We start from the raw sequence: 24,866 nt of genomic DNA, 5'->3' as shown, positions 1-24,866 counted from the left end.
CTATAAAATGCAGCACTTTTAATTAATTTTTTTTAATTCAAGAAGTTGCCTTTGGAACAACCACCATTTGGGGGGAAAGGTCAAGCCCAGCCAAAACCAGCTGTCCCCTCTCACATCTTTATCAATGGGAGTCTCACAACTAAACCAACATTTGCAGCAGCGTTAAATTGTGTGTCCTTTTCAACCTTAAAACAGGCAAACAGAAGAAAGCACTTGCAGAGCAAACCTTGTTGGGTAGGGCTCAGTTCTAAGGAAATCATGCAAGAACCCCAGCATGCAAATCCCCTCTGTTCCATCTGCCACCCTCCCCATCATAGCAAATAATGTGGCCGCGAGCCCAGGTGGCTCTCCAAGAATCACTACCTGTGGGCTGCATGATCAGAGACACTGATGCTGCGGGACCGGAAGGCATCGACACCAGAGGGTTCTTTCAGCTCTTTCACGGGAGGAGAATTATTCAAGCTTTGCCTGGCATTTTTGGCTATCTTAAAGCTACTAGGGGTGAAGAACAGGCAGCGGCACCACCACCAAGACCCCATGTAAAGGAGGTGTGATTTTGCACAGGAGGAAAATCAGTGGAAGGATGGAGGTTGGAAGGCCACAAAAGTCCCGGAAGGTGATGTAAAAATAAAAACAAAAAAAACAGGATGCCAAAAAAAGGAGGGAGGGGGGAATTAAACACAATAAGCAAAACTCAAAAAGCATAAACAAACATTTCAAAAATGAAAAAAGACAACAGAAAGACAGCCAACATCTCCCCCATTCTACCCCAGATTGATAAATGTTACAAAATAAAAGTGGCAATTGGAATACTATGGAGCCCTGAGCAAAAATAATAAAAGTGCGCCTGTACAGTGGGTAGGGAATGTGCAATATTCCCTACCCACCCAATATTAGAGGCACAGTTCACAAAACCCAAACCCAATTAAATGACAAGACAGAAGACTATGGAATCATCAGCCCCAACATCAAAGTCTAAAGCAGATTCCTGGGGTGAGGGCAGCATAAAGCGCAAGTGGCAACAGCTTCTGTTATTTTTCCTTCTGTGGAGTGTCTCCAGCAAAACAAAATGTACCTATAGAGTGAGCAAGTTCCCTCAGGGCAATGCCTGGCTACATTTATGCTGCTGCATCTCACTGCAAAATTATCACTAAGGTTTGAGGGTGAAACCGCTGCCTGAATGACTCAAAAAAATAGATAATATAGGGAGGGTGTATCTCCTGCTCAAAGAACACCCAGGGCATATGTTTGCGTACCCAGAAAATGGAAAGGAGCTCCAAGAGGTTCCTGGTTTTACAGAGCAGCACACACACCTGGGGTTTCTTGTGGGTTTTCTGACCAGGAAGCAAATCACACACAAACCATTTGCATCCAACCAAAGGTGCCTTTTAGGGTTGACTGACACTCCTGCTACTTTTTAACTACAACTCGTGGCTACTGCCACTCTGAGAATAATGGCAGTGGGTGTTTTGAAAGCACCTCTTGCAGAACAACTTTTCTACTCAACAGTATCCCAACTTAGTAAAATCAAAAATGCCGAGGCAAGGAAGTGGCGATGGGAGCCACAACTCAAAAGGAAAATGATGGACACAAAAAGGCTGGCTAGAGAAGTGGAGAGTCTTGTTTGTAACTCCGAGGTCAAGAATTTCATCAGCCGTGCTTTAATTTGCAGGCACAAAACAATTCCCAGGGCAGAAGTGAAATGAAAGGTAGGCCATGCGCCTTTGGAACTTCATGGGCCTAGTTGGAAAACTCTCTGCCTAAGAAGCTTGAGGGTATCATTGTTGAGGTGGTGAAGGGGGCAGACACGTTTCATGGGCAGGCAGAGATCTGAACGTGGGTCACCCAGACTCAAAAGGCACTTCGAGCACCACATTGTTTTCCATGTGGCCCCTCCAGACTTCCTTTTTATTGTGCCTTCATGATGGTTTGTGCTCACAATGGTATCAGGGCTGTTGTGCACAATCCCACTTACATAGAACTTTGCATCTGTGGAAGGTTTTGGGGGACATCCTGCTCTGAAACGCTGCAGAACAACTACCGGTAATAAACGGGAAGGACGTTTGGACGGACCCAGCACTAATGCAGTAATGTTGTATCCATGACATGAAGACCAAAAAGACACCACCAGTCTGGACTAATGATGCAGTCAGGTCAGGAGACTGCAATGGCAATTGCTATGGAATACACCAGTACCACTAGCAAGTTCTGAACACAAGAACATCAGAAAAGCCCTGCTGAATTGGCCCAAAGGTGGCCCTTCTAGTCCAGCAACCAGTTCTCACAGCAGCCAGCTAGATGCTCCAACGAGAAGCCAATAAGCAGGACATGACTGCAGTTGGTTGTGATTCCCAACCAGTGACATTCAGGGTCAAACCAACTCTGAATCCCTAACCCAAAGACTGCTGCATGGACAATGAATGCAGGGCTAGGATTGCTTTTCCCAGATGCAAAGTCAGCCAAAGCAGAAACGCTACCCGCAGTTTTTTCAAAAGCCCACTGAAAGCAGCTTCGATGCTTTCAATTGACCATAGTTCTCTCTGAGCAAATCATAATGCTTTTGCAGAGTTTTTCCTCTCTCTTCAGATTGGGGGTGAAGAAGCTTCTAGTCTGGTGCTGAAAAGCTTACAAAATGTTCCAGTGTAACCACCAGCTAAATAGGGTGCAACCTGATCATTACAGCAGGGGTAGGGAATGCCCAGCTACTGTTGAACGACAAGACCCATCATCCCTGACACTTGGCTATGCTGGCAGAGGGTGATGGGAGTTGGAGTCCAATGACAGTCGGAGGGCTAGAGGTCTTCCAGCCCTGCGTTGCAGGATGAGAGGAGGCAAAATACTTCAAACTGGACAGAGCAGTGAGTCGAGGTGGGAAAGCTTTCAGCTGCAAGGGCATGGTCCATCATCAGAACAAAACCAGGTAGCTTCATTGGCATAAAACCTGACCCATCAGAAAAGTTGTAGCAGCCCCCAGAAGGCAACAAATTGGTGTTTTTAACAAAGAGCACTTCAAAGTGCTGTAAAAAGAAGTGGACCTTCGGGGAACAACCTACCTCTTCGGTCTCTCATTCAAGCTGGTGCTACGAGCCCGGAAGCTGTCTTTCTCTGGTGTGTCATCAAAGGAGAGGAGGACATTTGATCGCAAACCCTGTCATAAAGAGAATACGAAGAAGAGTTGAAAGTTGCTATTATTATTATATTTACATTCATATCCTGCCTTTTCCCCAGAGAAGGACTCAAGACAGCTTACACAAAAAATACAAAATACAGTGGTACCTCGGGTTACCAACACTTCGGGTTACCAACACTTCGGGTTACAAACTCTGCTAACCCAAAAGTAGTTGCTCCGGGTTGCAAATTTTGCCACAGGATGAGAATGGAAATCGCTCACCAGCGGTGCACCAGCAGCGGGAGGCCCTATGAGCGAAAGTGCGCCTCAGGTTAAGAATGGTTTAGGGTTAAGAACGGACCTCCAGAACGAATTAAGTTCGTAACCCGAGGTACCACTGTACAAAAAGCTAAAAACATATAAAAGAAAAACCGTTTAAAAAAATTCAACTGTAATGGAGTTAAAACAATATAAAATACAAATCTATTAGAATACAGGTAATAAAAGCAATGAAAACAGCACAATTAAAAACAGTTTCCTTAAAAACCAGCCAGTTCTTGAATGCCTGTCAGAATTCGACAGTCTTCCCCTGCCAGCGGAAGGACAAGGAGAAAGCCAGTCTGGCTTCTCTAGGAAGAGAGTTCCAAAATCCAGGAGCAACTACCAAGAAGGCCCTCTCCCTTTCCCCCACCAAACTGGGCCTGTGAGGATGGCAGGACTGAGATCTTTGAGTCCAGGAATGGAGAAGCTGTGGTCCTCTGGATGTTGCTGGACTCCAACTCCCATCATCCCTGATCACTGGTCATGCTGGGGCTGCTGGGGGATGGGAGTCCAGCAACATCCAGAAGGCAGCAGGTTCCCTTTCCCTGGCTCAGTCTCTGTCCCCAAGCAAATTCCTTCAAGCTTTAATCCTTGTTTGCCTTCTGCTAAGATGTTTGGTTGGAGCTATACAATGACCCAGTTCACACATAATGCTAAACCAAACTGTGCGAAAGCACAAGCTCAAGAGTTCCTGGAGAAGGAGGAGGAAACTGCACTCCCCTGCTTCCAGGTCCTCCTGCTAATATACTGCTATGAGTCAAGCCATGGTTTGGCTGAGTACACCACCCAAACCTGAACCTGTAGTTTGCTTCCCCCAGACAAACCACAAACTGTAAAGCTCAAGAACAAAATTTAGTGTGGATCAGCCCACTGGGAATCTACGCCACATTGAAAAACCACCCCAAAAACATAGTCCCGTGGTGGAACAGGGCAAGAAGTTTCCCCCTCTGTTTTGTGGACTGCTCTGGAGGTGGAGCTCACCACAGAGCAGCAGTGTCCATCATGGTCCCATCCTGTTCCCTGACTCCTGTCTGGCATGTCAGCTCTTCCCCTGTGCTTCTCAGGCACAGCAACCAGCTTACCTTGGTAATAAAGGGGACAAAGTCTTTCCGAAAGGGAAGGCGGCACTTGATAAACCACATGGCTATGACATGATGCGCCAGGCATACAATGTACTGGTTAAACCTGGAAGGCATTCAAGGGGAATGATAATGTTATGGCAAGATGCAATGCTTAAATGCTTAAAATAGTATATACGTGAATTACTGTGCAAAACGCCATCAGCATCAAACTGTGATATTACTTATACTAGTTGGAAAAAAGGTTAAGGGGAATGTTTCTATTTAACAACAGGCTTTGTAAAGAGAAAGGCTGACAAACACACGCCATTTGTTGTGCAGACTGGAGAAACAGAGAGGACAACAGTTACGACAGATGACAGCCTTGGTTATGGCTTATAGCAGCCTTTCCCAACCTGGTGGCCTCCAGTTGTTTTGGGACTACAACTCCCATCAGCCTCAGCCAGCACATCCCACCAAACACCCCCCACCAAAACAACCACCACAACCCACCCACAACTTACTTGGAGGGGTTTGTGTAGGGCAAGGAGATGGCAAAGACGCTGGCGTACTGTTCAGCTGCAAAATTCCTGTAGAGGGCAGGCAGACGGGCCAATGCTGGGATTGGGAAAAGAGAAAACAGTAAAAGAGTCTGGCCACAGATGGGATGGCTAGCAGAAACCCACTTCACACAGGGAGCCACCTTGTTTACAGGGGGGCTGGTTTGGCATACCCAAACTGTTCCGTCACAGGTACAGGTTTCTCCAGTGTGAATCACAGAGGTCACCACCATGTGCTTATGATCTGGCTGCCTCTCTGGAGCATGGGTGGAAACACCATCCTAGGGGCCAAATGCGGCCCTCCCTACACAGCCCTTGTGACTCTCCCTGGAGCTTAGCTGTGCTGCTCTGCATCCCTCTTCAGATGCTTTGGCCTGGCTGGAATATGTCATTGGACTGTAATAAAGCCTCTTGCCCAGATGGAGGAGCAGTAGCTAGAGCATAACCTGCTGGAATATGTCATTGGACTGTAATAAAGCCTCTTGCCCAGATGGAGGAGCAGTAGCTAGAGCATAACCTGCTGCACAAAAGATCAGTCGCACCTGTTGCTCTGCCTACACACCCCAGACATCTGGACCCCAGGAGGTTGCAGAGGAAAGAATGTGGCCATTGGGCTAAAAGAGCCCCTCGCCCCTGCTCCAGATCCAAAGAACACAATTAGCTCCACGTGCCACAGGGGGCTTCTGACTTGGCTTCCCCAAATCACCCACCATCCCTCTCACACTACATAGAAAGACATATACAGGATTTGGAAGGCTTTCTAAATCAGTTTTATGCTGTGGCACACCTGGGGGGTGGGGTGGGAAGCTGCTGCTGTTCAAAAAGTCCCAGAATGAAACTTTGCGAATAAGAAGCTAAGAAGAGCCTTCTGGATCAGGCCAGTGGTTCATCTAGTCCAGCATCCTGTTCTCATAGTGGCCAACCAGATGCCTGTGAGAAACCCGCAAACAGGACCTGAGCACAAGAGCCCTCTCCCCTCCTGTGGCTTCCAGCAACAGGTATTCAGAAGTATTGCTCCCTCTGACAGTGGAGGCTGAGCAGACCTGTTATGGCTAGTAGCCATGGATAGCCTTCTCATCCTCCACAGACTTGTCCAATCATCTTTTACAGCCATCCAATCTACCTACAGATTTTCAAAAATTGCACAGAGGGAAAGCAAAGGTCCCTTCCTCTCCTGAGCTGTAATCCACACGCTGAAAAGCGAGAATGGAATATGCATACACTTACTTGAAAGGAATTCTAGGAGAGGGATGGCCATGTTGGCCGTAGCTGAAATATGTGTCAGCTTGACTATCAGGACAGGCAGGGCCTTGATGATGATATCTGGCATCTCAACGCTGCAGATGGAGAGAGCCACGACACACTGGTTGGCGCAGCGAGAGATCAAGCCATGCTCCAGGCAATACACCAACTCCCGCTGGTGAAGGCAAAGACACAAACAGAACATTACCAAGCACTCAGTTCAGATGCGTTTACAGGCACTTCGGTGCAGGGCTCTCTGGGTGTCCCTTTTAATTTAACAAAATTCACACATGACTATATGAACAAAATTCATAGCTTGATTGTAATAAAATCTCCAAGTGGTTTGTCCCCGCCCCACCCCCCAAAAAACCAACACCTACATTAAAATGATTGTAAAAGCCAGTTAAAAGATATATAAGCAGTAAACTAAAAAGAGATTATCACACTCGTTAACATTCTACATTGCTTGGATAGGTCTGCCTAAGCAAATATGTTTCAAGCAATAAGCAAGGACCACAGTGAAGGCACCTGCCTGGTGTCAACAGACAGGGAGTTCCAGAGTGCAGACACTGCCACACCAAAAGATTGATGACTTACAGGTCTTTTGTTTCTTGTTTAATAGCTAAATGCAAGTCAAGGAAAGCCAAGCTCAAGTTAAGCCATATTTATTTATTTGGCAGCAGTGTCATTCTCCTGGCTCACCCACTGAACACGTCCCACTCAGTTCCTGTGCATGCAATAATACCTGCTTGCTTTTGTCCAGGTGATTATGGTAAAAGATCAAAGTAGTCAGCACTGGAACCACAGCCAAATGCAAATCGTTACGGGAGAAAGTTTCCGGGGTGCCCCGCAGGCGCTCGGTCATCTTTTTGTCTGTAAGCTGGCGGCACACACAAAAAGTCACTGCTACAGAATCCAAAGGGAGGCACCCACAGGTTACCCACTCCTGTTCATTGTTGCAACCCACCCGAGGGCCTTACAGTGAGTGGTAGGCAAGATATTCAGCAAACGACAACAGGCTTCTCCACTGGAGAGCTCTCCCATGACACTAACACATGCCACAATTGTAGGGCAACCATCAAAAGCTCCCTAATGCGGACCTTTGTTGCCCCAATTGGATGCTCAGATGGTGTCATAAAAAGGCACATTCTCACCATAGAGCAGAGGGCAGAAGACAGCTGGTCAATGTTGCAAGGGGATGTTAAGTAAAGCACTTTGTACTGCAGAGACTCCGGTAACTTGTTCAGAACCAGCTTCAGCACCTTCCAGTCTGTCTCCTACAAACAAAAAAAAGGAAAGAGACACTCAGGGGAGCAGGGCAGTTCAAGGGTGGCATGGAAAGAACTGCAGCCCGGCTGCAAATCACATTCTTTGGGCAGATAGAATGCCAGGCTCCATCTCCAGGAAGCAGAGCTGCAACCATGCGGCTACATTAAGCAGCCTTTGCCAGAGCGGTGCTCCCAATATCTTGACCTAAAACTCCCATCAGCCCCAGCCAGCCCAGACACATGACCTTGGGGTTGACTCGAGCATGGGCATGCTGGCTGGGGCTGATGGGAGTTGTAGGCCTAAACACTGGGAGGGAACCTGGCTGGTATAAAGTCAGCATTCATATACCCATTCCTGATTGGCAACCAGACCCTTCCAGCAGGACCTATATTTTCAGTTCTCACTAAAAATGACTAGGTTTTATATGCAATGCTCCATATGCATTTCAGCATGATGTGCAATGTCTTTCGTAAGGTGCTACTCTCAAAATAAAATAGCATGCCAGTGATGGGCAGGGCCAAAGAAGGCAGAGCCATGGATGGGTTATGGAGAGTCCCAAGGGCCAGAAAAAGAGCTGGAGAGCCACATCCAGTTCTCCATCCCTGATCTGCAGCTTGGGATCCAATTACCAGGTTTTGATTCATCACTCACTTGCTTCAAGCACTGGAGGAGGACTCCAAAGAAAACGGAGTAAGGTAAGTGGCCCATACGAATGCCCGTGCTCTGGGGAGGCACGCTGGGGCTTCCCGAGGGAGGGGAGTGGGTGCCGGCAGGTTTCTTCTCTGGTTCCCTGAGACATAAGAAGGAGAAAAAATCAGCCTGCTGCCAGACCGTAGCATCTTGAAGTACAACCTTACAAGAATCCATGTTCTAAGTGGCTTTATTTATCTTTAAAATGTTTACATTCTACTTGTCCGTGCAAAGTGGATTAACAATGATAAAAACTCATTACAACACACACACACACACCATTACTACCAAAACCCTTTAAAAGAATGGAAACCCATTCAAATCTTCCAATCACATAATCTACTATCCTTAATCCAGTAAACGGGAGAAAGCTTACTCATGCGAAGGCCAACTGAAACAAATAGGTCTTTAAAGGCCTTTCAAAACCCCTGAAGTGTCACTGCCCAGTACAGACCTACTGGGATTTCCAAAGGCACAAGGACCACCACTGCAGAGCTAGAGGCTGGGCCCACCAATTGAATTGAGATTTCAATTTCTGGGCAGCATGGTACAAGGGAGCCTCAGGTTAGAACATAGCAGAACTATTTTTGGGAAACAGTGGCTACAATCAGACAAAACCTACAAAAAATCGCAGAGGCAGTAGGGGCTGAATTTCATGAGCCCTTCTTTGGTAGCCAGGCCCAGTCGGTGGAGAGAGTCAGCTCGAAGTGAGAGCAAGAAGTCAAATACCTAAAAATAAGCAAGAGAAAAATTAGCCTAGCATTCCCCCACATGCTCCAAGGCAGGTTCAGAGATCTTCTCAATCCAATCCAAGCAGTCCTGCAATGTTTCTAAAAGATGGTTGCACTTCAAGCAGCAGGGAGTTCCACGAGAGCAGAAGAGCAACGGAGACATCAGCTCTGCAAGCCAAGGTAGTGAACTGGTAGTGCACGGGGCCTAACCACGGGGCCAAGCAAGCCATTTGCCACGACTCACCAGACGCAATTTACCACCAGCAGGAGTGGTGAAATCCGTAGCGGCAGTGAGACTTGCAAGGCTCTGTATGATATGCCGCTCCTCCCCTTTGCCCCTGCCAGCATGTCAGAGCATTCAAGAAAGAGGAAGGAGCACTTTGGACTGAACCATCCTCTCTGCCAAACCCAGCACAGCAATGGTAGGAAAAAATCAACTGAGCAGAATGTGCAGGGTATAGGAATTGCGTATTCCTCCCTTCCTGGGAGGAACTGCCCATCTCTGGGTGTCCTCCTCCATCAGACAGGAAAAAAATGTATTTATTGATAGGACATAAAGGAGAGAGTGTTATCCAAGACCTTTACAGGTAGGGGCTGCGGGGTATGATTATGTGACAGTTGGGGCAAAGCACACTCTGTTAAACACTGAGCATGGAATTAAGTTCTCAGAATAATTGAAAAAGGGAGGGGGGAGGAATTCAGCCCTTGCTTGAAAACCGCGTGGGTATTGCCTGCTCAAATCTTAGAAGCCAAAGGGAGGGAGGAAGTACAGTTGGTGAAGTGGGCTGGGGGAGATCTCTGTGCCCTGCATCACACCCATTGCTGCATCTCAGGACTTAACAAAATCAGAACAAACTTCTGGAAAGTTAGCAGCAATATCCCCTTGCCAGCACCATTTGGAGCCAGTTCTCTCCTCCTTGTCATCTTCTCTGCAAGTCCTGCAAGTTTGGAAGTGGGGCTGAGAGGCGCACACATTCCTCACCTGCAGCCGGATGCTGCTGGCGACTGGGAGGCTGTATCTGTGTTTATAGTGGAGCTGAATGTGGAGGATCAACATCTCATAGACGCGGGTGGCGTGGCTGGGGGGGAAACTGTAGAGTTTTGTCTGAAAGGAGGAAAGCAAGAATGTTGTCAAGAGGAAAGCCAGAATTTATTTATTTCTAAACTAAAAAGCCCAAGAGGAAACCACCCCGGGGCTCAACAACCTGGTCACTTACCTGGAAAATGACCAGAAGGCCCAGGACTGCTGTCTTCACATCTTCTAAAGAAGCAGAGTAAGACAGCAAGTCTCTTTCCTCTAGTTCAGTGGGAGGCAGCAGGGAATGGGAAGCAACCTTTTCAGGGAGAGAGAGCACACACAAGCTTTGCAGAGGGCCAAGGCCCACAATTACATAAGAATTGCAAAAAAAAGTGCTAGGATGGCAAGAATAAATACCCCTGGCAACAGCAGAGCTACATAAAGTATACAAAGCAACAACACCCACATTCATCCCATACATTTAAAGCACTACAATGCCACTTTCATGGCTTCCTGCAAAGGATCCTGGGAACTGTAGTTTGTTAATGGTGCTGAGAGCTGTTAGCAGACCTCTCTTCCTCTCCCGGAGCAACAATCCTCAAGTGGTTTAGCAATCAATCCATATTCACTGGGAACGATTGGGAATTGCAGCTCGTGGGGGTCTATGAGTAACTCTCAGCACTCTTAACAAACTACAGCTCCCAGAATTCTTTGGGGGAAGTCAGGACTGTTGGGAGAAGTCAGGAAGTCAGCATCATAGAGCTTTAAATGTTGTGAATGAGGCCTGAATCTCTCTAGAAGAAGCAAAATGGTATCTTTGCCTGGAACAACAGGCTGTTTTGGAGGTTTTCCATGCTTGTGAACCCAAAAGGAGTTTCATATGTGAGTTTTTAGATCTGATAATTTTATAGCTGTTATGTCTCATCCACGAAAATGGAGAGATTCCATTTTCATCAGACTTCACATGAATATGCTAACATGTGCTGCAGCATAGCCAAGCTTGGTTAGGTGGCTAGCTATGTCCATAACACCCAGTGACATGCCATCTGGTTCTTCATTTTCAGAGATTTCAGTGGAGTTGCTACTTCAGGAAATCTTAATACTTTAATATTTGTAGGTTTCATAACCAAGCCATTGTCCTGATGACTACGGAACACAGAAGAAACAAATAATTTGTTGACTGAAGGTTTCTACCCTGATCCAAAACAGAGCACCTGATGATGCCTATGCAAAATTAAACGGCAAAGCTCTTTAGATCATTACCCGAAATTGACACAGGGCCATCCCCCCTGCAAAAACACACTCAGCTTTGCAAAACCAAACAGGATATTCAAACCAGCAAAGCTCCTCAAGTTCATAGTGCAAACCCCTCCCCAAAGCAAAATTTCTTCCCTTGTTTTTGACACTTCCTGAGAGCAGGCACAGCTCCTGCTGCCAAAGCCCAGAGCTGAGCTGACAGCTGCCTCACCTTCTCTATGATATCCAACAAGCTGTTGAAGTGGTGGGAGGTGCAGCCTTCTGCCAGGTCCACCAGCAGCTGGGTGGCCAGTTTGCGGACTTGGTGGTCTTTGTCTTCTTGGATGTGGGCCAGCTGGGAGAGGACCACCAGGTTAATCAACTCCTCCTGCAACAGGACAAGACTTTTGTGAGCTGGCTAAGACAGAGTGGTCTAATGAGGCTGGTAAAAGAAAGAGGTAGAACATTGCTTTTGACAGCTGTGCTAATACTGTATCAGTAATTTTTCACTGTAGGTTTTTACTGTTTCTATAAACGTATGGTGAATACATTTTATGAAAAACCAGGACAGAAATATTTTAGATGCACTAGAATGAAGATAAAATTGAGAAGGTGCAAGCCAGGAAGCTGGGGGAAGGTCCAGACAGCTCTTTAATTGAGGGTGTCATAAAGTCAAATGAAGGAATGAATTTTATTTAATCCAAAACACAGTTCAACAACATGTAAGAAATAAGGAAATGAAAATATAAGGGAATGAAACATACAAAAAAATGTAAAAATTTAGGTCCTTGTATTCATGATCCATGGAAAGTATAATAATTATTGGTATTGGAGGGTAGTAACGTGTCATTTTTAAGGTTGGTTTTAGTTATTAGGATGTTGTCCTAGTGTGAGGAGGTATGATATTCTCATTTGAAGCTGAAGAGCTACCAAGAATTTTAAATAGTGGCATATTTCACCCGATGAATTTGAACATAGTTGTCATCATGTGCATACATAATATATATTTTTGTGGTTTAAAACTCATTTTTTTGTCGTCTGCTGCCATTTTTTCCCCTATCTTGATAGAAGTTCAAGGAAGTGACCTCCTGCCAGACTTAAACATGTGTCTGACATCACCCAAAGAACATTTCTCAGAGTGAAAATGAAAACTCACCTCATAAATCTGCCTATTGACGCTCAAGACGAAAGAGAGAACATGCAGAACTTTGATGCGAATAGCACTCCGTGTCTCATTCCTGAGGAGGAAAAAGGGACAATGGTATTTTCAAAAAGGAGGAGGAGCCCAAATCATCTGGGTTGTGACCAACATCCAGAGGATGGAAAGTCAGAGATATGAGGAGAGGAGCCACAGGTAAGAGCTGCAGGGTCCCTACCTGAAGAACCTCTCCATCAGCCCCTGCAGCTTCTGGATCCAGCTGTCCTTTGCGGGGTGGATGGACTGAGCTCGGTAGGTGATCAGGTTCAGAACAGAAGATTCCTTTTAAGCAAAAGGAAAGGCAGGCCAGTACTTAAAAAAAATCCAAGTTCAACAAAGTAATATTGTAAACTGAGAATTACTCATATATAAAGGGTGATCTGTAAACACTGTTTATTGAATGGTAGCGGAAGTCCCATGCTCAGTGGCAGAGCATCTGCCTTGCATGAAGGAGGTCCTTGGAGGTCCAAGGAGGGCTGAGAATTGCCCTTGTCTAAAACCAGAGTGGCCCTGCTCACCTGCCCCCCAAAAATCCCCCCGAAGGGCAAACCAGTTCTGGATCCACCCCTCCCCATCCCTTGCATAAGATAAGATTTTAGTTCCCTGTGCCCCTCCGCTGAGTGCTCTTTAAGGAAGTCCTAAGGAAACAACAGGAAATTTCTCAAACATTGCCATGCCTTACAGGTCTCTGACTTGCACATTTCTCCACAAGCTCAAAGTAATGTTTCTTAGAGCCATGGAAGTCATTCTGGTCACATAGCTCCTCCACCGTGGTCAGCAAGTCATGGACAATGGATTTCAGCTCCGGGCTCTCCAAGGTCTGAAAGGAAGAAAACACAACTTGATTAGCCTTTGAGAATCTCAGTGCAGTCACTTGCAGGCTAAATCAAGACAAAATAACTTTTATCACACTACATGTGCATCAATTAGGTTACCAATGCTGGAATATCTGTGTTATCAATGACTGTTTCTTGCCAATGGTTCCCTGTCCCACTACAAGTATTAATACAATCATCTCAGCCATGTCACCAATTGGCAACAATAAAAAGGGTGCCTATGTAACATGGATTTAAGCTCTAATTATCACATTCCATTATAATTCAACTTCCACCTTACAATTTTCTTCCCCATATATCTGCCAACTAAGATTTCACTTCATATACGTGATGAAGTGGGCTGAGTCCACAAAAGCTTAAAGTAAAGGTAAAGGTACCCCTGCCCGTACGGGCCAGTCTTGCCAGACTCTGGGGTTGTGCGCCCATCTCACTCAAGAGGCCAGGGGCCAGCGCTGTCCGAAGACACTTCCGGGTCACGTGGCCAGCGTGACATCCCTGCTCTGGCGAGCCAGAGCTGCACACGGAAACGCCGTTTACCTTCCCGCTAGAAAGCGGTCCCTATTTATCTATTTGCACCCGAGGGTCCTTTCGAGCTGCTAGGTTGGCAGGCGCTGGGACCGAACAACGGGAGCGCATCCCGCCGCGGGGATTCGAACCGCCGACCTTTCGATCGGCAAGCCCTAGGTGCTGAGGCTTTAACCCACAGCGCCACCCGCGTCCCGCTCAAAAGCTTACTCCACAAAAGCTTACTCCATTTTAAAAACTGTGATGTCTTTAAGGTGCCACGAGACTCTGAATGTTTTAACTCGGAAGGAAGTGTCAGAGTCTCCTATGCCTCTATCCTTTATTGATGCTTGGAAAGACACAGAACAGGCAGGTGCAGGCTAGAAATTAAAGAAAGTGAAACCCTTCTCTAATCCTACTCCAATAACTCTGCCATTTTGCACCCCTCCCCCCAGAACACATCCAAAATAGCCTCTTTAAATTCTATTCCATGGTGTTAGAACAACGGACATTGATTCTGCGAGACCTTATGGCTGCAGAGCCTGCTATTGAAAGGCTGGAAAAATAAGCACTCAACCTAGTCAGATGAGCGGCATATAAATATCATTATCATCATCATCACCATCATCTGCTATTCAGCAGTCTGAAGATCTTACTGCCCTTTCTGTGCTTGAAAGTATAGCTTATCATCTTTGCTCTCATTTGGATTCCATTTGAACATAGGGACTTTCTATATTAATATGCTTAAGTCAGAATATTTGTATTCATAATGCCAGCTGGCGGTGGTTCTCTTTTTCTGTCACGTTTGCAAAAACAGTATTAAAAATAAAACAAAAGGGGCTTCCCATTTACCTGCAGCTGCTCGAGTAGCCGCTCGATGATATTCAGGAGGATGTCCCAAGTGACTGCCTGGAGGTCCTTCCCATATTTTTTGATCAGCCTTGTGATGGAAAGGACTATTTCATAAGACACAATGGTATTCGGACTCGTCATGGCCTGGAAGGGGGAGAGAAAGCCCCAAGTAAGGAACTGACATACCGGGACCACCTGAGTGACAGAGTGCACATTTGCTGGTTCCACTGGGTTAGGACACTTCAAGAAGGAAGCGCCCAGAAAAGTATGTTAGGTGCCATACAACGGGAGTGGTCAGAAGGGAGATCAAGGTTTCCTGGAAGACCTCCCAAGTGATTCATAGAGCAGAAACTGTTTCCAACTCCCAACAATTATAACAGCAGCGACAACAAAAAGTATTTCCCCCCCTTCTAGTCTGCTGAAATCGGGAAAGTTTGGGTTCCCAGGCTGTGCTCAGAGCACAGTCCCACACTTTGCAATTCTATGCCTGCCTTCCTAAACCATGATTTTGCACCTGGTTTTAGGTGATGCTTATAGTGAAAAGATAGATTCCACTAGCCTGAAGGCTATGCAACCCTGCCATCCAAAACTAATAATGTGTGTGGGAAAACTGCCAGAGAGACTTCAGGTGCACAAGGAAGATCAGAAAGTGCAGGCTGCTACTCAGGAGTAGAGAAAGGAACTTCTGACCCCTGGCAAACTCACTATAAAGACAATTTGCAGCCAAAAACAAAAAGGCTGTAGGTGGTGCAACTGAACCACGGTGAACGGAAGTGTGGTCACAGATGAAACAGCAGGCTGTGACTGCAGGTATCTTTGGCTTTTTCCAACACCCCCCCCCCCCCCGTCCTTGCTGCTTGTGAAGCTTTGTTACAGCAAGAGAAACAGCAATCTTTTCAACCGTTATGGAGAGGGGCTTCAGCTCAATTGCCCACAGGTTCCCTCTGAATTCGCGTTCCCCAAAATTTGTTTATTGCAGTTTATCCTTTCTCTGAGGAGCATTGTACAGGGATCCTCTCACAACAACCCTATGAGGTAGGTTAGTCTAAGCCAGGGTAGGCAACCTAAGGCCCATGGGCCACAAGCATCCCACAGGGGTTGTTTAACTGGCCCATGAGCTGTCCCCGAACCAAGCCACCCGCTCAGCGAGTCCCCGCGCGCTGTGCTAAACTGGCACAGCACGGAATGGGGACTCACTTCCACAGCACCGGAAATCGCGTCTGCACAGATGCAGACACTGGAAATCACGAGCGCACACACTTATGCACGCACACAATCTGGCCCACAGAGAGATCTCCGCTGGAGTGAACCGGTAAACCTTGCCGGCCCCTGGTCTAAGAGGCAGTAATAAGCCCAAGATCACCCAGCAAACTTCACACCTGAGCCAGGATTTTAATCTAAGCCTCCACCATCTATCACCCGCATGACCCTGGTTCGAAGGGCTCAGAATTACCTTCAGAAAGGAGGGCAGTACTGAAGTTGGCGAATTCCTGAGTGACTGCAGCCTGTGCGCTCCCCACAAAGCCATGCCCACGAAAAACACAGCCCCTCTCAGCAGTGCGGCATCTACCATGTAGGTCCTGCAAACATGGGAATTTTGACCACGATTAGTGGGTCTCAGACTTGGGCTTCAGGATCTTCCTTAAATCAGTACCAGTGAGAAAGGGGGAGGGAGGGGCCAGAGCCATCTTTCATTTTTTTTGCTCCTATCAGCACAAGTCCACTCCTCCCAACCTCCTTGCGGTGCACACCTGGCCCTATGGGGTCAGTGTCATCTGGATTTCTAAAACTTCCGACAGTGATGACGATATACAGGCAACTCCCCATTTACGAGCATTCAAGTCACACATGGCCGTGCGTCGCTGCAAACCTGCAAGTGGCATGAAATGAAGCAAAAACGGCCCTAAAAGAGAGAAGAAACAGCAAAAAGGGTGCAAAAACAGTGTCTAGCAATCCCACGAGCCTTTGCAAGTGCAAACTCAGGAGGCCTATGGAGAGTTTGAGCAAGGAGGTTTGAAGGGAGTGATTGTGGCGTTTGCAGACTTTTTCAATTGTGTTCCAAATATACACAATTTCACTTAAACGTGTGGTGCCTCAGATCATAACCCCTGTGTAAATGGGGAGTTGCCGGTAGTAGGTCTTGGGGGGGGGGGATATCAAGAGCTCATGCTCTTCTCTCTGTCTGGATAGCTGCTAAGACAGCCCTATCCAAGCCTTCCTCAGTGAACCGCCACTGAGCATTGGTCTCACAAAGCAGTCCATGCAAAGGTTGCAAGTCCAGCTGCCTGCCCTAGGATGTCAAGAGTGGGGTTAACCCCTGTACCCCTACAATCTTTTGGGCAGCGTTAAAGCAGTTCTCTTGTACCAGCGTGGCACCCAACTTTGCGCTTGCTCCCGGCCCCAGGGAAAGCAGAGGTTTCAGCAGGTGGCACAGAAGTACCTGTCCTCCATGATCCGGCACATGTTGTAAATGGCACTGTGCCCCAAGTGAGTTCCTAACAGATTGCGCATGAGCTGAAGGACAAACAGAAGCATGTTGTTAAACGAAAGCAAATCCCTCGAAATTCTGCACACGCACATACATGCATGAACACACACACACAAACGGACAAAAAGAAAAAAGAAATGCACAAAATTTATGCACTGAAAAATTATAGAAAGTGCAAAGTCTGGTACAAAACCCTGCAGTAGCAATAAGGAACCTATACAAGATTTGCACAATTCTAGTTGCAAGATAATGAATCATCAAGTTTAACAGTTTGGAAAAGATAATGCAAGAATGATCTTGGTGCAAAATGCCACCTTTGGTTTTTCAGCACAGTGAATGCATGCAGAAGCCTTGGGGGTAGCTGGACCTCCTGGGGTGGACTAGATATCCCTTGGTGTACCTTCCAACTATGCAATTCGGTGATCCTATGTTTCTATAACTCAACAGTAGGCAGAAGTTTCTGATGCTAAGAACCGTTGATACAGTGGAGCAGACTACCTGAGAAGGTGGTGGACTCTCCTTCACTGGAGGTTTTTAAGAAAGGTCTGATACCATCTGCCAAGCATTCTTTAGCTGGGATTTCTGCATAACGGGGGGTTGGGCTAGATGACCCCTGGGGGTACCTTCCAGTTCTACAGTTCTATGAATCTATTTAGCCTAAATAGTTAAATAGCTTCCTACATCCAGCCTTTTCTCCCCCAGGACCACCGAACTGCCTTCTACCCAGAGAACTGGCAATATAACAGACCTTCCAGCAAGGCTCACAGAGTTCCTTCACGTTGATCGTCCGGCACAAGGTGATTATGAAGACTGGGAGGGTTTCCGAAGGCAAGCAGTTGTAGCATACCACAGCGTCAAGGACCTGCAGGGAAACCTGGGAAGGGGGAAAAGGAATGTGATTGCCTTGGAACACTATCATTAATCTTATTTATTTCAGGTACTTTTAAAACACTTAATTTTCAGGATTTCCATACGAAATACATGAAGTGCTTTTAAAAAAAGAAATACAAAGAAGAAGAACGATTATAATTCATTTTTTAAATACACTTATATATCACATTTTTTTCTCTGATGAGCTTTAAGTAGTGTACATGGTCCTCCTAAAGGTAAAAGTAAAGGGACCCCTGACCATTAAGTCCAGTCACGAACGACTCTGGGGTTGTGGCGCTCATCTCCCTTTACTGGCCGACAGACAGCTACCAGGTCATGTGGCCAGCATGACTAAGCCATTTCTGGCGAACCAGAGCAGCACATGGAAACACTGTTTACCTTCCCGCCAGAGCGGTACCTATTTATCTACTTGCACTGGTATGCTTTTGAACTGCTAGGTTGGCAGAAGCTGGGACAGAGCAACAGGAGCTCATTCTGTAGCACAGGTTCAAACTGCCAATCTTCCAATTAGCAAGCCCAAAACGCTCAGTGGTTTAGACCACAGTGTCACCCGCGTCTCTAATCTCCACAACAACAGGCTAGGCTGTGGTAGGTGAGAGGCAGTGACTGAGCTCAAGGTCAGTCAGTGAGCTTCCTGGCAGAACGGGGATTTGAACCCTGGTCTCTCAGGTCCTAGTCCAACACCCTAACCACTTTATCACGCTGGCTCTCAAACAGACAGAAACAAACAAACAAACAAACAAACAAACCGAGAACTACCTTTACATGCCTGCTGAACCAGGAAAATCTTAGTCATGCATCTGAATTCAACAGCAAGGGGACCTCTCTAATTTCAGTAGGAAGAGAGTTCCACATCCGAGATTTTACAGTCCAGCTTCAACTCTGTCCCAAACCACAACCCCACTGCTATTAATGAAGAGAAGGGGAATACTGTTTCCACTTGAGACAACAAACGACAAATTAACAGAAAAAGTTGGTTCCAAGGAGGGATTGTTGAGAGAGAAAGGTTTGACATCCCAGAGGACTCTGGAGGGAATTCCAGTCATGGGAACCGGAAGGGAGAATGGGTAAAAGTGTTTTAAGAAAGCACCACCAACACCACAAATATCGCTCTCCTATTTATAATGGCACTTTGTCCTAACACCCATAGTATTACACATAACTACTGACCTCAATGTCAACTGCGGAAGATGTCTGAATGCACAAGAGACAAATCATGCTGTAGGAAAGAAAAACATAAAAATAAAAATCTAGCCCTCCAGGGCAAAATTTCTAAATCTACAAACTCAACCCTACCAGGAAGCCCACCCCATCCCAGAGATACAAGAGCTGGTTGCCCTGACCGAATTCTCCTTTATCATCATGCACTTATGATTAGACACATAGGAAGCTGCCTTCTACCTAGTCAGACCATTGGTCCATCTAGCTCAGTACCATCAGCACTGATTGGCAGCAGCAATCCAAGGTTTCAGGCAGGGGTCTTTCCCAGCCCTACCTAGAGATGAAAATATGGAGTCCACATGGAGGTCAGACTGCCAATTTAACCCTCAAACGGGGTTTCTTAGAACCAACAGAAGGTTTAAAGATTAGCCTTACTTGACCATGTCAGCGATATATTCATCCAAGTAGCAGCTATTGAACTTGACTAGGTTGACCAGCACCAGCAGGAACTCTGAATCCAAACCAATATCCATCCACTGAAGGACAAATTCAGCTGAAGGAGAAGAAAAGAGGAATGCAGCCTGGAAACAAAATCACTACAAATTAACTTGTTTTCAACTTGCTGTAACACCTCCTGTTTTCTGAACCCCAGAAGGTGTTTCACAGCCGTGACAGGTGTACCTCTCGTGCTTCTGCCTGACCCATCCAGATATTCACCAGACATGTCTTATTGCAGGGATATCAGAACCGCATTGCTGGACCAGGTCAAAGGTCCTTCTGGGTTAGCATTCTGCTTCCACTAATGAGCAGCCAAGTACTCCTGGGAAGTCCTCAAGCACGAAGGAAATACCACCAGCCCACCCACAGAGGAGACATATGCTGCTGTATTTATTTCATTGACCTTTAAACCTGCCTCTGTGTCAAACTATGTGTGTATGATTCAGATCTGGGATTCATTATTGGGGGGTTAACTTACAGGAACAAAGGAAGCTGCCTTATACCAAGTCGAGCCATTGGTTCCTTTTATTCAGTCTTGTCCTTCTAGCTCAGTCTTGCTGACACTGACTGGCAGCAGCTCTCCAGGGTTGCAGACAGGGGACACTCCTAGCCCTACGTAGAAGTTCAGTTCAGTGACTGAACCGGGAACCTTCTACATGCAAAGCATATTAACTAATAATATTTTTTGTATAGAACAAGTAAACTGAATGTTCCATTATTATGAAGCTAAGACACATTGCAGGTTTTGGTCACTCTCCTCTCTGAGCAAGAATTTGCCACGATTAAATTAGTGGCTAAAAAGGGGACATACCCAAATTTTCTTCCAAATACGTTACGCATTTTCCGTTATCCGTAAGAGCCTTGAACACTTCAAGCCGTTCGTGCATGTCTTCATTAGAAGGATAATCTTTAATCACTTTGAAAAAGTGAGCTCGGAGGATACCAAGCCCCTCGCCCTAAAAGATGAGAGGAGTGGCTTCTTGACAAATTGTGGCTACTGGAATTTGGAAATCATGTTTTCTGCTAGTCCATAGTCCCATTCACAGTGTCTAGTTTCTGCATGCCTCAGGTGCACTCTGTGTCTTACCTGCCCTTGAATAATTGCCTTCAGGAGGTGGAGCACAGCATGCCTGGCTTCAGCTGGTCGGTCGGGCTGCAGCATATCATCAACCACTTTCCAGATGGCTTCCACTGCATGCTGAGGGCACAGAAAACTCCAGGTTACCCCCCACATTCACACCTCACTGTCCATTGTGGGGAAGGGGCATTTTGGTGTAACTTCCTTATACATTCATCAGTTTTCTGCCCATGTACTCACATCTTCAAACTTTCTAGTTTTTGCTACCTCACAGATTTGACCGATTGCTCTTATCCGATTGTTCAAGCCAGATTCTATGCTCAGTTCCTGAAAGGAAAAGAAGGCAGCTTTAAACCATCACAGGTTGCTTGCAGCCCAATTAGCCTCACAGCTAAAATGCTGTTCTGAGCCCCACAAGCAAGGGCAGGGTAAAAATGTGATTAATATCTAAACTAATTTGTTTTTGATTTAAGATGTATATGAGCTTTCTCTATGGCAACATTGAACTCAAATAAAACAATTCCTCTGCTTTTGTGATCTCTTCTTGTGTGGGGTCATGGCCAATGATCAGCATATTGTCACCATACGAAGAGACTGCCAGAACTCTCAGCAGCAAGCAAACAGATGGCACTAATCGTAATTCACAGGTAGATAAATGCAGTGTCATCAAAAAGTGGAAATGGAAGAGTTTTGTCTGTCAGCGACCAGCCATCAGGTCCTCTTTCAAGTGAGGAGGCTGAAGATTCTTGAACCAGAAGGGGAAGGGCACAGAGGGCCAACCCCAGGAGCACTGCTACTGGATAAGCCAGTAGAACCAGCATCCCTCCAGACTGAGGATACGGCACTGCTATCCTCTGACATGAAGGACTCCATTGCAGATGACCCAATAAGGGCAGAGGCAGTAAGAGGCTATTGGAAAAGGCTGGAGTGCTTTAGATAAAATATCACTTTCTAGCATGGGTGAAGCTAACACTTTGGATGTAGCCTCCACCTTGGGCTCAGCCTCCATTTGAGCTTTTTGTTAGCATTGCCTCAACTGGTCAAGCACCCAGCCTCTGTACTCGTGTATCCTTGGGCTTACCACACCATAGAATAGGACACTGCCTCTCTCCCTCCTGTGTTTAACCTGCTTAGGTAGCCTTTGCCCTCTTTTAATTTCCAGATGCTGATGTATATCAGGCATCCAGTATATTCGTGTGTTACCTTGAGTATTTCTGCTGTGATAACAAATTCCGTTTGCTTTCCTTCCGATGACTTGGAATTAGATTTGGAATTCCCAAGTCCTAAGAGATTCTTGAACTTCTCCTTTAGGCCAGGATCTTTGCTTTGTGGCTTTGCCATTGTTAACTAAGAAAGAATCAAGGAACCTGTGCAAGTAGAAGACAGAGGATGGCACCATCAGCAGAACATAGTCAACAGCCCCACATTTCTTCATATAGTTAGTGCAACACAGATGCTCCATAGATACACAGTGTGCTCCACACAAGCAGAGGTTCCCCCTTCCACTCCTTAAAGAAAGTGCCATGTGTGAATCCAATAGAATGCATAAGCAGCTCCAAGGGCTCAATGGGTGGAGTAGTTCCACATGCTCATCAAAGCACCTGCCAAGCACTGGATCGGAGCCTCATATGACACAGACTGCAAAGCCAGAGTACATTATCCATTTATATTATGAGCATATCATATCTGGAGTGGTAGAGCATTTGCTTTGCACACAGAAATTCCCAGGTTCAATCCTTGGCTTTTCTAGGTAGAGCTGGTAATGTCCCCTCCCAGAAATCCTGCAAAGCCATTGCCAGTCAGTATTCACAGCTAGATGGACCAAGGGCCTGACTCAGTATAAGGCAACTTCCTATGTACCCCCAAAGAGTGAGTGTGGCACAGCAGTTAAAAGTGTTGTACTTTGGAGCCTCTGGTTCAATTCTATCCTCAAGCACTGAAACTCACTGGGTGACTTTCAACCAGTCATTCTGTCTCTCAGCCTAACCTACCTCACAAGGGCAGGGGGTGTATGCTGCCTTAGGCTCTTTGGAGGAAAGACAATATATAAATTTAATAAGACATGGTAAAGCAGGTATAGTCACTATAAATAAATCAAATGCCCCTGTCACAATAAATCTGTTAGTCTTTGGGGGCAGGATGGAGGCTATGCAAACCAACGTCATAGAATCACAGAACTGTAAAGCTAGAAGGGGCCCAAAGGGTCATCTAGCTCAACCCCCAGCAATGCAGGAATCACAGCTAAATAATCAGATGGTCATCCAACTTCTGTGTAAAAACCTCCAGTGAAGGAGAGTCCACCACCTCCCAAGATCATCTGTTCCGTTGTCAAACAACTCTCTCTTCTTTTAATAGATGGGGTGTTAGGAGAGGGACAGTACCTCTGGTGGAGGACACAACATGCTTTTTCTGAGGTAGTTTGTCCACCTTTGGTCCCCAACCTGCACTCAGCTCTCACCTGTGGCTCCTAGAAGCTGTCAGCATGCAACAGTGGCCACACCCCGGGAATGGCTTTGACTGGCCAGTTAAAGCAGGTGAGGGTAGCCCATGGGTCTCAAACCCTCAATGAGTTAGGGACTTTCCCTGCATGCAAAGACAGGCTCCGGTGGATTGAGACAAGACCAACTGTGGGCCCAACGGTCAAGAATGTGGTTTCTTCACATGCTGTAGTGACAGAAGTGAGGGGCAGATGGGGCTCATCAACCTGGGAAGGTAGCCCAATTAGGAGAAAGAAAACTCTGATTCTAAACCTCCACTGCCTTGTGGTATAACTTTGGGAGAAGAAAAAGCTAAGGAGTAAACCCTACATAAAACCAGAGTGGAGTCCCTAAGACAGTTAGAGGGCACCTTGTACACCTCCTCCCGGCAACTCCTTGCAGCCAAGCTAGTGCCAAACATATTGCTCAGCTTTCCTTTGGACCACATCAGCAAGAAAGAGAGGGTCTTGCCATCTGGGCAGCCCAGGACTTCCATACACACTGCCCAGACTTGGTCACTGCCCAGGGGAGGTCACTTCAGTGCTGCTAATGCAGCGGTTTGACTTCACCTCTGGAGGTGCACTCCGTTGTCTCTCAAGACAGATGACAACTACTACTACTATTACAGATGTTATTAAAACAGCTCTTATTTCATTTATTGTAGTTATCTTGAGTATTTTTCCACTATGTTACTCCCAACATAAAAGTGCTTTACAATTCTTGTCCTCACCACAACCCCCTGAGGCAGGTTATACAGCTGCATCCACTTCACCAGAACACCTTGGCTGTTCCAAATATCTCAGTGCCACTATAAGACTCTTAACAGAAGACTAGAAGAAGGGCCACCATTCTGAAAGTTGTTCCCATGCACAACAAATTCTGCAGAACTCAGTGTCACAATGGGATAATGCACTGCTTGCTAGCAGCACACGTTCCCCTCTCTAAAACTGGCCTGCAAGTGAAGAGATTGCAAAACACATGCATAGCCATTTGCTCCTAGCATGGAGGTAAGACAAACCCAGGACATCACTTGCAATCTTGGTGACACCACCACCACCTCTGTCTTTGCAGAAGCTAATTCATTATTTGTCTCCATAAAAAAACACCCTCATGCCACAGCTGCTGTTACACGTTTAACACCATTTCTGTTATGCCTTTTCCAATCAATGCAGCTGTACATAGGTCTAAGCCGCACCCCAAAACCTTTATCGTCATAACAACCCGATGAGGTAGTTTAGGCTGTCCCCACAGACAACAAACTTTGCAACCATCCAGGCATTACATGTTTACATATTTATTGACATCCTAGCTTTCCCCCAAGGAGCAAAAGGCAGGACGTGCACACAGTCTCTATTCCTCCCTCCCCCTCAAAAAAATTATACCCTCACAACCACCCTGTGAGGTAGGCCAGGTGAGGAGAAAGTCAGTGAGGGGAGGGCAAGAAGCTTGCTGCTCCCTCCTTCCCAACCCCCAGTTCGCTCCAGAGCCCCCAGCACCTTGTTATCCCCATGGCACCCCTTGCTCCCAGTGAGGCTACTCACCTCCTATGCTCCTAGCCCCCCACATAAACACACACACTCGAAACCCACCCCCCGTCCCACTCGCCGCCGCCGCCGCCGCCTCCTCCTCCTCAGCCCATAGACCCCGCC

At 46.5% G+C, this 24,866-nt stretch overlaps 1 protein-coding gene across 7 annotated transcripts in view; it reads right to left on the bottom strand.

The window, feature by feature from the left end:
• The window catches only part of TSC2 (TSC complex subunit 2), a 47,011-nt gene extending 22,150 nt beyond the window's left edge, over window positions 1–24,861 (bottom strand). For 3 of the 7 annotated variants that reach the window (XM_081887367.1, XM_081887369.1, XM_081887371.1), the window contains exons 1-26: window positions 24,759–24,861; window positions 21,944–22,107; window positions 20,981–21,067; window positions 20,750–20,860; window positions 20,474–20,618; window positions 19,600–19,717; window positions 19,174–19,222; window positions 17,861–17,986; window positions 17,065–17,138; window positions 16,078–16,204; window positions 14,625–14,768; window positions 13,115–13,252; window positions 12,611–12,714; window positions 12,391–12,472; window positions 11,467–11,622; window positions 10,198–10,314; window positions 9,963–10,085; window positions 8,872–8,978; window positions 8,211–8,349; window positions 7,445–7,567; window positions 7,036–7,170; window positions 6,276–6,465; window positions 5,013–5,106; window positions 4,513–4,615; window positions 3,054–3,148; window positions 364–495 (exon numbers count right to left, since the gene is read on the bottom strand). In XM_081887367.1, coding sequence (XP_081743493.1) covers window positions 364–495; window positions 3,054–3,148; window positions 4,513–4,615; window positions 5,013–5,106; window positions 6,276–6,465; window positions 7,036–7,170; window positions 7,445–7,567; window positions 8,211–8,349; window positions 8,872–8,978; window positions 9,963–10,085; window positions 10,198–10,314; window positions 11,467–11,622; window positions 12,391–12,472; window positions 12,611–12,714; window positions 13,115–13,252; window positions 14,625–14,768; window positions 16,078–16,204; window positions 17,065–17,138; window positions 17,861–17,986; window positions 19,174–19,222; window positions 19,600–19,717; window positions 20,474–20,618; window positions 20,750–20,860; window positions 20,981–21,067; window positions 21,944–22,081 — 2,957 coding nt within the window. In that variant the 5' untranslated portion in view covers window positions 22,082–22,107; window positions 24,759–24,861. Of the gene's footprint in view, window positions 1–363; window positions 496–3,053; window positions 3,149–4,512; window positions 4,616–5,012; window positions 5,107–6,275; window positions 6,466–7,035; window positions 7,171–7,444; window positions 7,568–8,210; window positions 8,350–8,871; window positions 8,979–9,962; window positions 10,086–10,197; window positions 10,315–11,466; window positions 11,623–12,390; window positions 12,473–12,610; window positions 12,715–13,114; window positions 13,253–14,624; window positions 14,769–16,077; window positions 16,205–17,064; window positions 17,139–17,860; window positions 17,987–19,173; window positions 19,223–19,599; window positions 19,718–20,140; window positions 20,275–20,473; window positions 20,619–20,749; window positions 20,861–20,980; window positions 21,068–21,943; window positions 22,108–24,758 lie in introns of those variants that run through there. The other 4 variants (XM_081887368.1, XM_081887370.1, XM_081887373.1 and 1 more) reach the window with 4 other exon arrangements.
• Between the last annotated feature and the right edge of the window lie 5 nt (window positions 24,862–24,866).

The sequence above is a fragment of the Podarcis melisellensis genome, assembly GCF_964234715.1.
Source record: "Podarcis melisellensis genome assembly, chromosome: 14".
NCBI classification, from domain to species: Eukaryota; Metazoa; Chordata; class Lepidosauria; order Squamata; family Lacertidae; genus Podarcis; species Podarcis melisellensis.
The sequence above is the reverse complement of the archived record's forward strand: the minus strand, read 5'-3'. Positions and strand labels throughout refer to the sequence as shown.